Genomic DNA, 12,007 nt, shown 5'->3' on the forward strand with positions numbered 1-12,007 from the left:
GCCCAGCCATCTGTTCTTACCCTGGCTCTCCTGTGCATCTTTGCGGATCGAGGCAGTGTTCCCTGAGGGGCCACATCTGTGTTTGTGCCCTCTTGCATCGTGAACCTCCATTTCTGCGTGGGGCCACTCCTCATTACCTGGTGCCTGGTCATGTGGACTCTCGTTTTCCTTCATTTTTCCACCCCACTGTATGAGCTTTCATGCTTCGGTCACTCTTGCCGGATGGTTCAGAACACACCACCCTGATTCTGTAGTTTCTGTGCTGCCTGGGGTGTGTTTCTGTTTGGCATGCATTTTTTTCTTACCCTCCACTGGGGTTCCTTGTTTTATTTCATGCAGAATTACTTTATTTCTCTGAAAATCCACCAATGAATTCACAGAGCTGCAGTGCATTTTTTAAAAGTTTGTATAATTTCTTCGTTTTTAGCTCACTAACTGATAACCAGAAAATATCAGGGCTAATCTTATTTTTATTTTCAGGAGCATTTTGGTATCTCTAATAGGAACACGGTGCCTAGCTGTAAAGCCTTCTGTTTTATTTTTATTTAAAAAAATTTTTTTTAAAAGTTTTATTTATTTATTCATGAGAGAGAGAGAGAGGCAGACACATAGGCAGAGGGAGAAGCAGGCTCCATGCAGGAAGCTTGATGTGGGACTTATCTGGGTCTCCAGGATTATGCCCTGGGCTGAAGGCAAACACTCAACTACTGAGCCACCCAGGCGTCCCAGTCTTCTGTTTTTTTTTTTATTTTTTTTATTTTTTTTATTTTTTTTTCCAGTCTTCTGTTTAAATAGAGCACATTGTTGATAATGTCTGCCAATTAACATTTATTCAGATTTGACTTTAATTCTTTTTTTTTTTAAAAATATTTATTATTTATTTATTTTTATTTATTTTTATTTGTTTGTTTATTTATTTATTTATGAATGATAGAGAGGCGGGCTCCATGCCGGGAGCCCGACGCGGGCCCCGATCCTAGGACTCCAGGATCACGCCCTGAGCCAAAGGCAGGCGCTAAACCGCTGAGCCACCCCAGGGATTCCCTTGACTTTAATTCTTTTTAAAATGTTTTTGAGTCTTCTGTCTTACAAGAAAGTAAATGGAATTCTTAAACCCTTTGACTCAGCTGTCAAATTTTGCCTCACTTGCTATAACCTCCATGTGTTATGTAAACAAATGTTAGAATAATCCATTTTTGTTTTTATTTCTGAATTATGTTGAGTAAGGCAGCCCAGGTTCCATGAAACCAACAGTATGATATATATGTGCTAACTTGAATTTAAATAAAATCTTGAAAGAAAAAACCCCACAGCTCTCTGAGTTTGATATGCACTTTAGTGATCCGATTTTTATATTTGTATATAGAGTGATTATATCAATAGTCTGGTTATTTACTCCTTTAATGTATTCTAGCTGTAGTTGAATTAATGAGTAAAGCTGCTGATTATTTAGATGAACTTTGGTTTCTTTTTAGCTAAGCTTCTGATGGAATAATGTGTTATAAGGCATTAACCCATTTCTCCTTACTGCAGCGCTCCTATGAAAAAAATATAAAGATATTACAAAGTATGTCTTTGTGTTTAGAAGACCCATTTGAGGACTTCTTTGGGAGCCGAAGAGGCCCCCGTGGGAGCAGGAACCGAGGCACGGGGTCGTTCTTCTCCGCCTTCAGTGGATTTCCGTCTTTTGGAGGAGGGTTTTCTTCTTTTGATACAGGTATTAAATCCTTAGATTTAGTGTCCAATATCTGAACAGACATTAATACTGATAAATTTTCAGAGCAGTTTGAGTCTATTCCTTTGTAGAATAGTCATGGTGTAGTTTTATGTGTATATAGTCTGTGCTTTGTTAACCTACATCCCCCCCCCCCTGCCATGTTCCCAGGAATGTTTTACCTGAAAATCCACTTCTAAGGTCAACATTTAATGAAACTTCTGTTTAAAAGGAATTGATTTGGGGTAAATAACTGAAAAAACCCACTTGTTCTCTCTGAATTCCTTTTTTGTCTAACCTTGGCAGCTATCAAAACAGTGGTATTCTAAGAGAGTCCAGGGTGATGTGATCAGAAGGTAGGTCTATAACACAGCCCTTCTGGCCACTCCCCCACCACCCAGTCTGTGGGTGTCTGTGGCCACGTGGAGTCCACTGGTGGGGGATTTACAATCGTGTGTGTGTGTGTGTGTGTGTGTGTGTGTGTGAGAGAGAGAGAGAGAGAGAGATTGCCCTGCCCACACACAGTGGCCAGTGGTCTTTTTAAAAACAGCTCACCTGGGTACCTGGCTGTCTTAGTAGAGCATGTGACTTGGGGTTTTGATTGTGAGCTCTACGTTTGGTATAGAGATTACTTAAGAAAAATAAAATCTTTAAAAAGAAAAGGCAGCTTATCAGAGCAACATACATGGGGCATGGTATAATTAATATATTTTACCTGAAGATTAAGGATCTTTTCTTTGCATTTTGTATAGTTCCTCTCAAGAGGAGCTCTTGTTTTTTCTGATGCTCTGATTTTTAATTTCAAGTGCTACATGGTAGGAATTGGCAGTGCTTCTTAAGGAAGGCTGCCCTGCAACACAAAGTTCACAGTTTTCTTCCCCTTCAAGTGCTGTGTTAGCACCATGGATGTAAATGGTTGGTTTGATTGGACTTGGGTAGGGAGGGCTACTGTAGGTGGCCTCTACAGCAGACCCTTTTGTTAGGGAACATCTGTGGTATGCTGAAGGTGGACTTGGCTCAGGCTTAAGGGGGAGTCAAAGAAAGCTGATTTAAAATAACAACATAGTACGTGATTTAAGAAATGTGTGGCTGATGGGTCATGAGGTATGTGTGGGTGCAGACCTTCCAGCCTTGTTGAGGGAGTATGGGGATTTTTTTTTTTTATAGATTTTATTTATTTATTTATTCATGAGAGACACAGAGAGAGAGAGACAGAAACACAGCAGAGGGAGAAGCAGGCTCCACTCAGCCTGACGGAGGACTCAATCCCGGGTCCCAAGGATCACACCCCAGGCTGCAGGTGGCGCTAAATCGTTGTGCCACCGGGGCTGCCCCGGGGATTTGTTCTTAGGTAAATATTTTCAAAGTGGGACAAGTAGTAAGCTCTTGAAATAAGTAAAACAGTCTCAGTATGTTGGTTAGCTTTAGTGTAACTTGTGGAAATCAGGGATTTTTTTAGCATCGTAGTGTGATTGCCATAAATGAGAATGTTGTCCACAAATGAATTATGTAGTTCTGTACTTTTTCAGTAATGGTTGGCAATATTCTTTCTAAAATTACTTGAGGTTTTTAATAATTCAGAGTTTGACCCCTTACATGGTCCCATTGCAAGAAGAAGGTAAGCAGGTTGGGTTGGCATTCTGTGCTGGCGAAGCTGCTCTGTCCTGCAACATAACACATATTGCCATCCTACTCTGTGGTGCGTAGTGCCGAGTTGGTCGCCTGTAACTAGGGTGAGATGCCAGTGGGCTCAGGACAGTGCTGGCTAAGGGAGACAGGAGAGGAAATAGAACCCAGGAATGCCTGGGGGGTGGGGGGTTATCCTGTTATCCAACATCCAGAGGAGCACCTGCCCTCCTCCCTCCTCCTCATGGTTCTGTGGCCGCACTGCTTCGGCTCAGCTCTCCTTGGTTTGCCCTGTGGTTTTCCTGTTACTCATACTTGCGTTATATTAGTAATGGACATATTGGTCTCTAATCTTCCTGTCTTCCCACAGGATTTACTTCCTTCGCATCACCAGGTCACGGGGGCCTCACTTCATTCTCTTCCACGACATTTGGTGGTAGTGGGATGGGCAACTTCAAATCTATATCCACTTCTACTAAAATGGTTAATGGCAGAAAAATCACTACAAAGAGGTACAGTGGTTATCTAGATACACTTTTTAAATAAGTAGGTAGAATGTTTCATGGTGCCATGTTTCCTTTGCCAACCCCTCCCGCCCCCGAGTGCGAAGTACAGGTTGTATGTTAAATCTGGCACCGGTGGGATCTTTTATTTTCAATGTCTGAATTAGAGCTTTCCCTTTTAAACTGTTGCTTAATGTTACATATGAGAAGTAATCTTTATTTAGAGCCACATTTAAAATATGCAGTAACAGTAATACCTAGTAATTTTGGTTTAGCACTACTAGAATGATAAAATCAAAAACCAGTAAACATTTACTGTTTTCATTATTGGTACATGTGCACGTATGTAGTGTTCAGTTGTGTAGTATCTGAGACAGAGCTTTTATCTGTTAGAATAAATGTATTTTAAGAAAGAAGTCTTATCAGTAGGTTGCTTTTAGCTGTGTATTTTAACCCTCAAAATTTGTGATTTGATCTACGTCAGTGGGAATTATGCTTTTTTAAAACAGTTTGTGTGTACTGACTTTAAAAACAGTTTGAAATGCAATTTATCTTTCAGAATTGTGGAGAATGGTGAAGAAAGAGTAGAAGTTGAAGAGAACGGCCAGTTAAAGTCCTTAACGATAAATGGTAAGGAGCAGCTGCTACGCTTGGATAGCAAGTAACAACGCACGCGTGTAGCAGAAATGTTAGCTGTAACGGGCACCATTGAGGACTGACAGGAACGCTTTTTTTTGAAGATTTCAAACGAACTCAACTTTCAGTATAACTGTACCTAATCTAAAGTATTTATACACAGCTCATCGGAGCCCTATTTGTCATAGACTTTTGAGTTTATTGTTGGGACCACATAATAGGACCATTGTTTGGGGGGTTTTTTTGTTTTGTTTTGTTTTTGTTTTTGTTTTTGTTTTTTTTTGTCTTTAAAAATTGTTGTAAATCTCTGTATGCACTTTGCTTTTTTATTAAACATAATCCAAGGTGGCCGTGACTCTTTCGTACACTAACACCAGCACGGACCTGCTTTTCCATTGTGTTTGAAACGTGAGCCAAGTAGAGTCAGCCTGCTGTGAAATTAACATTGCCAGGATGAATCTTCCACAAAAATAATTTCAAATTTTTTCAGTATTTAGTAGTGAGAGATATTAATGCATTAATGGTAATACATTTCTCGTTTAATATAAATTGAGGATGTTTTTCTAGTCGTGCATGAACGCTGGCAACTTAGTAAGATTTGACAATTGTTTAAATATGTAATGTTAAGCTTAGGTTTAAAAAAAAGTAAAGCTGGTAAACTGGGTCTTTGTCATTTGCTTAAAAAAAAAATAAATGCGAATGTGTTTGGTGCATTCTTTTCTGAGTGGGGCCTGTAGCCTTCTTGTGTCTGTGTATGATTTTGTTCCTGGGCTTCCAGTGTCACTTCATTATTGTTATTTCTGTTCCTCGAGGTGGATGCCAAAACAAAGTTACATGTATTTCTTTTCCTCCGTATATTTGGAGGGTTTATGAAGATTTTTCTATTTATGTTATATAATGATGAGCAATTTATTGAAGCTTCTCCTATGGTAACATTTTTATGGGGAAGGAAGAAATAGCTATATAACTTTTTCATTCCTTCCAAGTAGTTTCTAGTTTTTTGGGGTAAGTTTGATGCTGGCTCATTTAAAAATGTGATACATGTGGCAAAGTAATGGGGTGACATAGATGTGAACAAAAATAAAGGTCTTCTTTGTTTTTCAACGTGTAAAATCTGTCATAGCCAACCATTGACAACTAGAATTCCAGCCAGAGGAATGTTAAACTGGACTTGAGTAGCTTTGTTTTGGGTAAAGCAGTATGGTCCTGCCAGAAGGACAGGAGCAAGGGTAGTTCCTTCACGACAGACACATTTCTCTCTGCGGGCCCATTCGGAAGGCATATGGAAATTGCCCAACTACCATACAGTCTTTACAGAATCAAATGTATTTTTGTTGACAACAAATAATATTTTAGAAGATTCATAGAAATTTATTCTAAAGAAAGCACTACAGAATTAAGTATAAGTTCTCAAAGACAGTTGTACTAAGGGAAGCCATGAAAGGTAGAGTGTGCTGTCCTAGCTCTCCGCCTCTAGATAAGAGAGGCATGGAGGTATGTCACACAGAAAGGGCCCCTGTAAAATGGAAGTTTACAAACTGAAATTCTGATATTTGAAAGCTTATTTCTGTTTATGCTGTTAGAATAGATGGTCTCTCTGTCATTGAGAAACTGCAGTAAGTATTTGGAACTAAACATGTGGAATTTTATAGTTGTCATTAAAGGGTTGTGGGGTGGAGCAGGTTGATGGTCCTGTAGGGACACCAGGTGCTTGATGAGAAGTCTTGTCCAATCCTCCAGTAGAGCTTCCTGGGAGGCATTGCACTGGGACTGTGGTTTGCCATTGTCAGCCTCTTGGGGGGGGGGGGGGTACTGGAGACTGTTGGGTGCGCTTCTTCCCTCACTATGAATGGTACAGACACGAGGTTCCTGGCTTCCAAAGGGGCTTTCTGCTGAAATTTCTTTGTGGGGAGCATCCCAGTCAAATGTTCATTGGCATTTGAGAACATGACCTTTGTTTTGCACTTGTGTTGTTGCTGGGAGTGCTCATTTTATAAATTTGTGGATAGGGTGAAGAACTTGGCTGTTGCTGAGGTATTTAAGGTAGTCACTGACCCCTGAGCCTGGAGCCACGAGGCATCTTCCCGGCATCAATCAGCAACATCACTCACATGAGGAATGATGCTCAAGAAGAGCTTGTGATGCACATTTTGCTGGTTTGGTCACATGCTGGTCTCTGCACTTCTTTGTGTTTCTGGAGTCTTGGGTGCCTCTGTAAACAGGAAGGCGGAGTGCCTGCCTTGAAGGGCCTGCATCCAGTGTGCACAGTCTGTTTCACATGATCTATGTCCTGTTTTGTGTGTGCTTCATGTTTTGGGGGACAGGAATCCTTAGGGTCTTTGAAGATGGGACATCTTTGGTTTTAATTCTCCAAAGCAAAGTTTTGAGGGGATGTCAAGGCTGCTGTATTTCCCTTTACCTCCGCATGGTATTCCTCTGTTGGTTTGATTGAGTTCAGATGGATTTTGCCTCCTGTTCCTGCCCTTTACAGCTCCAGAGGACCCAGATGTGAGTTTGGAAAACCCAGTAACTTTATAATGCAGTGTTATATGAATGGTGATTTGTGTGTCCTCTTTTTCTTTTCTTTTCTTTCTTTTCTTTTCTTTTCTTTTCTTTTCTTTTCTTTTCTTTTCTTTTCTTTTCTTTTCTTTTCTTTTCTTTTTTTTCTTTTCTTTTTTCTATTCTCTCTCTTTCGTTCTTTCTCTTTCTTTCTCTTTTTTGTGAAGTTCTTTCAAGGATAGATTGTGGAAGTTTGTAGAGTTAGCTTTTTTTTTTTTTTTAAAGATTTTATTTATTGACTCATGAGAGACCCGCAGAGGGAGAAGGCAGCTTCCTGTGGGGAGCCCAATGTTGGATCCGATCCTAGGACCATTGAGATCACACCCAGAGCCAAAGGCAGACACTCAACCACTGAGCCACCCAGGCTCTAACTCTATAGAGTTAGCTTTAGATTTTACTAAAGTTACTCTTAGAATTTGTGTACCTAGTCTGTTGAAGTCTGTTCCATACAGAATGGCAAAGCCTGGCGGGGGGGGGGGGGGGATAGCATGTTTCCAATCAATTGTCATTTCTGTTTATTATCTTCTAAACATTTAAAATTGCTCCTTGATGACCTACCTACTAGCTATCACTACCTTCTTCAGGGACTGCTATTCTTGTTTTTCTTTGAAGCATTACTTAAGTTACTGAATATGCTTTTATTTTAAGAGAATCCAGTAATTTACAATTGGTTTTATTGTCTCTGCTGTTGGTTCTCGGTAGTGACAAAAGTTAGCCATCCGCACGCTCAGTAACAGGGTGGAGGTAGTTGTTACCATCTCTGGAGGTATTCAAGCACAGAATAGCTTAGTAAATTTGAACACTTGATACTGTGTGGTCAAGAGGGGTTGACCTATGTATGATCTCAATGGCTTATATTAAAAAAAAAATGCAGATACGCGATTCTGTTACATCTTAGGTGTTTTTGAGGTGGTCAGTACTTGAACGTTGGGTGATTAAATGATGCAGGTCTTTAAAGAAACACTGGCCTAAATTATTCTCCAACATTTCCTGTGTCCTTATATTCAATGTAATAACGCTTCACTTTGGTTTTCGATCCTTTTCCCAGTCTGGTCACGTGGATGACTTTCTGTTCTTGCTTCATCAGTGGTGAGTTGAGTTGTGAGTTTCATTAATTAGATGTAGACCTTGGCTCTCTAGTATGACTAACAGTTGGGGCTGCTATAGGCCAGATACTTTTCTTTTGGCTCAGTTACTACACCTTGAGATTTGAGAGGGTCGGGGGAGGGAAAATTACAAGTTCTTTTTTTTTTTTAACTGTTCTTAACAGTATAATCAAATCTGGAAGTCACAGTGATCACTGATTTCCAGAGACCAGAACTAGCTGGGACTTCAGAGTTTTGCTTGTTAGGGAGAAGCGGATGTCTACCAAGAGGCCCATCAGCCCGCTCTTCACCCTTGGGTGGCACATACTGTCTTCTTTTTTTTTTTTTTAATTAAACTTTTTTAAAATTTTTATTTATTTATGATAGTCACAGAGAGAGAGAGGCAGAGGGAGAAGCAGGCTCCATGCACCCGGATCCCGATGTGGGATTCGATCCCGGGTCTCCAGGATCACGCCCTGGGCCAAAGGCAGACGCCAAACCGCTGCGCCACCCAGGGATCCCACATACTGTCTTCTTGCCCTTGTGTTAGGCAATCTCAGACTACCTGGGTGGGTGAGTCATTTATTGGGGAACCCCGACTGCACTCTTGACCCTTTCCTGCTGTTGGAACACAGTGCAACCACCACGAGAATCGCGGCCCTTGGGGGCACTGCTTCCTGAGCCTGATGTGGGGTTGCTGTCCCTCTCCGTTCCTCCTTTTTGACCTGGGGAGCATCGTCCCTTGGTCCTTCATGCCAAGGAATGACCAGGTCTGGTTTGGTAGGGCTTGGGGTGCATCTTGGCTTATGATATTTCTTTGCCGTGTGGACCCCTGAATAGTAAACGTTGAGTTTCCTTATCTAGTAAACTGCAGTTTATTACAGACGGGCTTGATGTGTGTCAGGAGAGTGGGTCTTGCCATCATGCTCCATCTCACCACCCCACCCTCCTCTTTGGCTGACCGCTGGAGTTTGCATCCTGATACTGAAAGCACTCCACACAAAGATAGAACGTGGAGAACACAGGCCTTTCCTAGCAGGTAGCAGGGAGCCTTGCCAAAGGCCCTTTGAGCTGGAGTGATGTTGCAGAGTCTGATTGGTTCCTTTTTCCTGCTTTGGGAAGACCACCTTACTTGCTAACCCTGGGGCATGACCCTCTGCTCTGCACCCTTGTCTCCCTCACCCCCCCCCCCCCCCCCCCCCCCCGCGCCCACCTCCTGCCCATAGACACAACTGAGTGCACCAGCTGCTTCGGCAGCGCTGGGTGGATCATAGGATATTGGTTAGATTTCTGTCTTTAATGGAGGCTGCCGGACATGTTGGCGGGAATGACAGCCTAAGCAGATGGCTCCTGGCACTGTCCTCCTGCCGTCCCCAGACAAGCACTTGGTGACATAGTACTTGGAGTCTAAAGCCTGCGTGAGGCTTCTCAGGGATTTTCCCCATTTTGTTTTTCATAATAATAGTTAATGATGGTTTTGAGTATTAGTACACCAATATTCCTGTATGTATAGAATTCTCAACATATGTGCTAAGTCATAGTTGTGTTTCTTTCCTAAACAATTCTTTTTTTTTTAATTCGTTTTTATTTTTTTTTAAATTTGTTTGAGAGTGAGAGGTGAGCACAGAGGGAGAGGGAAAAGCAGGCCTCCCCCAACCCCCTGCTGAGCAGGGAGCTGGATACTGGACTCATCCCAGGACCAGGAGATCAGGACCTGAGCTGAAAGCAGTCAGCTGAACCACCCACGCACCTCTTTTTTCAAGGTAGTTTTTCAAGGTAGTTAACTAGGTAATTACTAAACTAGTATTAGTTTCAGGGGTAGAGTTGAGTGATTCTTCAGTTGCATATAACACCCAGTGCTCATCGCATCACCTAGTTACTCCCCCCTGCCCCCCCCCCCAACAACCCTCAGTTTCCTAGAGTTAAGACTCTCTTATAGTTTGTCTTTTTCTGTTTTTGTCTTATTTTTCCTTCCTTTCCCTTGGGTTCATTGAACTACGGAGCACTTTACGAATCTGCATGTCCTCCTTGAGCAGGGGCCATGTTAATCTTCTCTGTGTCATTCCAGTGTTAGTCTGTGTGCTGCTGAAGTGAGCATCTAGTGACTTTACAGCCTATCATTCAGCGGTAAATTTCCTTGAGAAGGTACTAAGTACTAGTATTTTCCAGTATCGATCGGTTGTTGCATCCTGAATGTTATGAATACACAATGTTATATGCACCATATACTTACATATGTTAACAAAGATACTAGAGAAATTGGAACCACCGGAACAAAGGTGTTCAGTCAACATCTCCTCCAACTGCCCCCGTGGCATACTTGACCCTCTCTGGCATTGAGGTGGCAGGGAGGACGTGCTGAGGGCCTCGTGAAGACAGGCTGCCGAGCCACTGTGCCCGCCCCTAGGTTAGGAACGTGGCTGCTCATCAACCCCAAGCCTGAGCAGATGACCTCTTATCTGAGACTTAGGGGTTGCTTGATAGGTTGCCAGAGCACTGATAACATTAAATCCAAAGCTGGAAGAGAATGAGCAGTGGGCTCAGTGTGTCCTGTCCACCCATCTCTCCTTGTCTCTCTCTCATCCGTGTCCCGTGGACCACTTGAAGGGTCCATGCAAAGTCTGTTGAGCTGCAATCATGTGTTTGAGGGCATTGGGAAGGCGTGAGGAAATGTTCCCATGGTCCTCTGTCAAGCAGGGGTTGGACAGTTGAGCCTACGCGTGGTATGTGCTGGTGTGCCTCTTGAGTCCCTTGTGATCTTGGCCTGATTGTCTTGTGAACCCCAGCAGAATGTGACTGTATTTTCTCCCCATAAGGTTTGCGGTTCTTAACCCAAACTTCCAGTAGGAGTAGTTACACTAAATTAGGTTTCTAGAAGTTGAATATTTGGGTTGAAATGTGTGCATGAAAAATGGCATCACTTTTCACAGAGACCACTTTTCCGTCGTCCGTGGCTTCCTCACATAACTTATAAAGACTGTTAATGATTTCTGAAATGTGCATTTCTTCAGTTAATTGGCTGGAGTATAAGGTGTGCTCTTCCAGGTGGGGGGGGGGGGGTTCTGGAGGTTCCCATTGTGGTGCTTGCTTCGTCCTTGGCTTGCTCCGTTGAGGGGATGGTTCCTTGCAGGGCCTGTGGTTCATCGGCCTTACTGTGTAGTCACTTTGTTCTTCCCCAGAAAGGTGTCTCTGTTTTGGCCTCGGTTTAGCAGCACGGTTTTTTGTTGTTTTCTTGTGCTTTCACACATATTTCTGCTTCTTTAGTTTACATGGACTTTGCCCCAGGTTTCTTTCTTTTCTTTTCTTTTTTTTTTGATTTTATTTATTCACGAGAGACACACACACACAGAGGGGCAGAGGAAGAAGCAGGCTCCATGCAGGGAGCCTGATGTGGGACTTGATCCCGGGACTCCAGGATCACGCCCTGGACCAAAGGCAGGTGCCAAACCACTGAGCCACCCAGGGACCCCCTTTCTCCAGGTTTCTTTCCGTATTCCGCTCTTGCGCATTCCTGTTAGACGTGTGGCTGTTATGGGATTCCTCTCTCCTTCTGGTATTTTATGCCAGGAGTACCCTGTATCGGTTGCTGTGGTTACCGGCAAGGGCAGCTCTTCCTCCAACCTGTCTTGGGTGAAAGGCAGTCAACGCCAGCTCCTCCCCATCCTTTCCTAATTGGTTGTTGTCTTTGAGAAAATAAGTTCTTATATTGCCTTTCATCTGGTCGCTTCACTGTACTCTTGGGTTATTCTATTTTAGAGGTGGGAGAAAGGCAGAGGGAGAGGCCATCTCAAGTTGCCTCCATGCTCAGCGCCGAGCCAAACAACGGGCTCAACCCCACCACCCTGAGATCATGACCTGGACTGAAACCAAGAGTCGGATGCTTC

At 42.8% G+C, this 12,007-nt stretch overlaps 1 protein-coding gene and 1 non-coding gene across 4 annotated transcripts in view; one reads left to right on the forward strand and one right to left on the reverse strand.

Moving 5' to 3' along the window:
- The window catches only part of DNAJB6 (DnaJ heat shock protein family (Hsp40) member B6), a 73,577-nt gene that overhangs the window by 45,850 nt on the left and 15,720 nt on the right, over positions 1-12,007 (forward strand). For 2 of the 3 annotated variants that reach the window (XM_072763264.1, XM_072763265.1), the window contains 3 exons: positions 1,586-1,717; positions 3,711-3,852; positions 4,403-4,473. In XM_072763264.1, the coding sequence (XP_072619365.1) occupies positions 1,586-1,717; positions 3,711-3,852; positions 4,403-4,473 (345 nt within the window). Of the gene's footprint in view, positions 1-1,585; positions 1,718-3,710; positions 3,853-4,402; positions 5,204-12,007 lie in introns of those variants that run through there. The other variant, XM_072763266.1, reaches the window with a different exon arrangement.
- On the reverse strand, positions 10,115-10,221 carry LOC112916332 (U6 spliceosomal RNA). Its single transcript, XR_003234281.1, has one exon. It is a non-coding gene; the product is annotated as a U6 spliceosomal RNA (small nuclear RNA).

Source organism: Vulpes vulpes, chromosome 7 (genome assembly GCF_048418805.1).
Source record: "Vulpes vulpes isolate BD-2025 chromosome 7, VulVul3, whole genome shotgun sequence".
Taxonomy (NCBI): Eukaryota; Metazoa; Chordata; class Mammalia; order Carnivora; family Canidae; genus Vulpes; species Vulpes vulpes.